This window comes from Seriola lalandi, unplaced genomic scaffold (assembly GCF_002814215.2).
Source record: "Seriola lalandi dorsalis isolate HSWRI2012SDOR001 ecotype SW California unplaced genomic scaffold, Sedor1 jcf7180002035017, whole genome shotgun sequence".
In the NCBI taxonomy this organism is placed as follows: Eukaryota; Metazoa; Chordata; class Actinopteri; order Carangiformes; family Carangidae; genus Seriola; species Seriola lalandi.
This window is the reverse complement of record NW_019505593.1, coordinates 1-1546: the sequence shown is the minus strand read 5'-3', so window position 1 is coordinate 1546 and position 1546 is coordinate 1. Positions and strand designations below refer to the sequence as shown.

The following is a 1546-nucleotide window of genomic DNA, read 5'->3' as shown; positions in this document are numbered from 1 at the left end:
TCCTCCCTTTCTTCCCCCCCCCCCTTCTTTCTTCCTCTAACCTCTCTCTCACCCCCCCCACCAGATATCAGTCTCGGGCCGTATGGACTCCACTTCCCATGGTGCTCCTCTATCCCAGCAGCAGTCGCAGGGTCTCCACGGCAACTCCCAACTGGGGGGCGGCAACCAGATGATGCAGCGTAGCAACCAGAATCCCCGTCTCCAAGGCGACGGCTCCTTCGGGCTCGGGGGGTCTGCAGAGGTTCCAGAACCTTCTCTGGACGTAAGTAGAAACACAACACACACTCCACTGAGCTTCACTGGTTCATCATGATTATTGATAATGATGATGATAATAAAGGAAACCTAATCTGACCTGGCGGCCATGTTTGTTTCCTCAGCTGCTTCCTGAGCTGACCAACCCGGACGAGCTGCTGTCCTACCTCGGCCCTCCGGACCTCCCGAGCAACAACAACGACGACCTGCTGTCCCTGTTTGAGAACAACTGAACACACACACACACACACACACACACACACACCCCTGGAGAATTTAAACAGACTCTAATGTAAAAAACCAACTCTCTCTCTCCTCCTCCGTCGTGGCGTGGGTCCCGCTCGGCCGGACGACACGAAGGAAACGAAACAAAAACCAACTTTTAAATATGAAACCTCTTTGATGTGTGACGATGAACTTAATGGTAACTTTATTTTATTGTTTTTTTATTCTCTGAAACTGTATTTTGATGCTTCATCCTTCATTCCCCGTCGGAGTCGACAGCAGCAAAGTGTTTTAACCACAGATCACGTTCTCCATCACTCTACTCTGACTCACCTCCTCCACACGGCCGCTAGCTTCTGTTCGTTTCTATGGAAACACAGAGACCATGAGACGTTCAGCGGTGACGAGGAGTGAACGTGACGTGTCGTTGACGGGCAGCAAGGTCCTTTTTTAAAACCAGATTGTTTCTGGTGCAGACCAGTTTTAAATGTGACGATATAAATAGTTGAAGATGAGCTTTAAAGGAGCAGTCCACGTCTCTTCCTGTTTTTGTTTGTTTTTCACCTGAGATACGTGGAGACCCTGAAGGCAGCGTGAACACTCACCTTTTACACTCAGCCACAGCAGGTGACTTCAGTCAGGTTCAAGGTTTTACTGTGAATTAAAAGAAAAATTATAATAAACTCTGGATGACGACATTGTTTTTATAGAAATCCTGGGATTTCTCACCAGAAATGATTTTTACTTTTAAACATAGAATCACGTTCACACTGACAGTCGTGTGGCGTTCATGAAGTCTGGAGCTGAGTCTCTGTTTCAGGACAGTCCTTGTTCCCTGCTGGGGGTTTTTTCCCAGGGGGCAGTGGGAGCAGATTTTGGTGAGAATTCCCAGCATTTTTTTTTTTGTTTTTATTTTTGTTATTTTGATTTCCTGTCAGCTGATGGATGTTTTTCAGAACCCTTCGTGGAAAACAAGCACTAACCTTTCATGTTTAAGTTTCTGGTGCACAATCGTTTCTTATCCACGCCACAGACTTGGACCAAAGTGGAGAAACGATGTGGTGTC

General features: G+C 47.0%; 1 protein-coding gene across 1 annotated transcript; it reads left to right on the top strand.

Annotated features, from left to right (window-relative positions):
* The first annotated feature begins 24 nt into the window (after positions 1–24).
* Positions 25–1153, top strand: LOC111647301 (zinc finger MIZ domain-containing protein 2-like). The gene is made up of 2 exons (XM_023396927.2): positions 25–262; positions 381–1153. Exons 1-2 carry the CDS (start codon positions 83–85, stop codon positions 486–488), a joined length of 288 nt encoding a protein of 95 aa, XP_023252695.1. The 5' UTR covers positions 25–82; the 3' UTR covers positions 489–1153.
* The last annotated feature ends 393 nt before the right edge of the window (positions 1154–1546 follow it).

What these genes read in the sequence shown, in the direction of transcription:
- LOC111647301 (XM_023396927.2), top strand. Translation starts at nt 83, where the DNA reads ATGGACTCCACTTCCCATGGTGCTCCTCTATCCCAGCAGCAGTCGCAG. An exon ending in TTCCAGAACCTTCTCTGGAC is followed by an intron (nt 263 to 380) that starts GTAAGTAGAAAC and finishes TTGTTTCCTCAG; the next exon opens with CTGCTTCCTGAGCTGACCAA.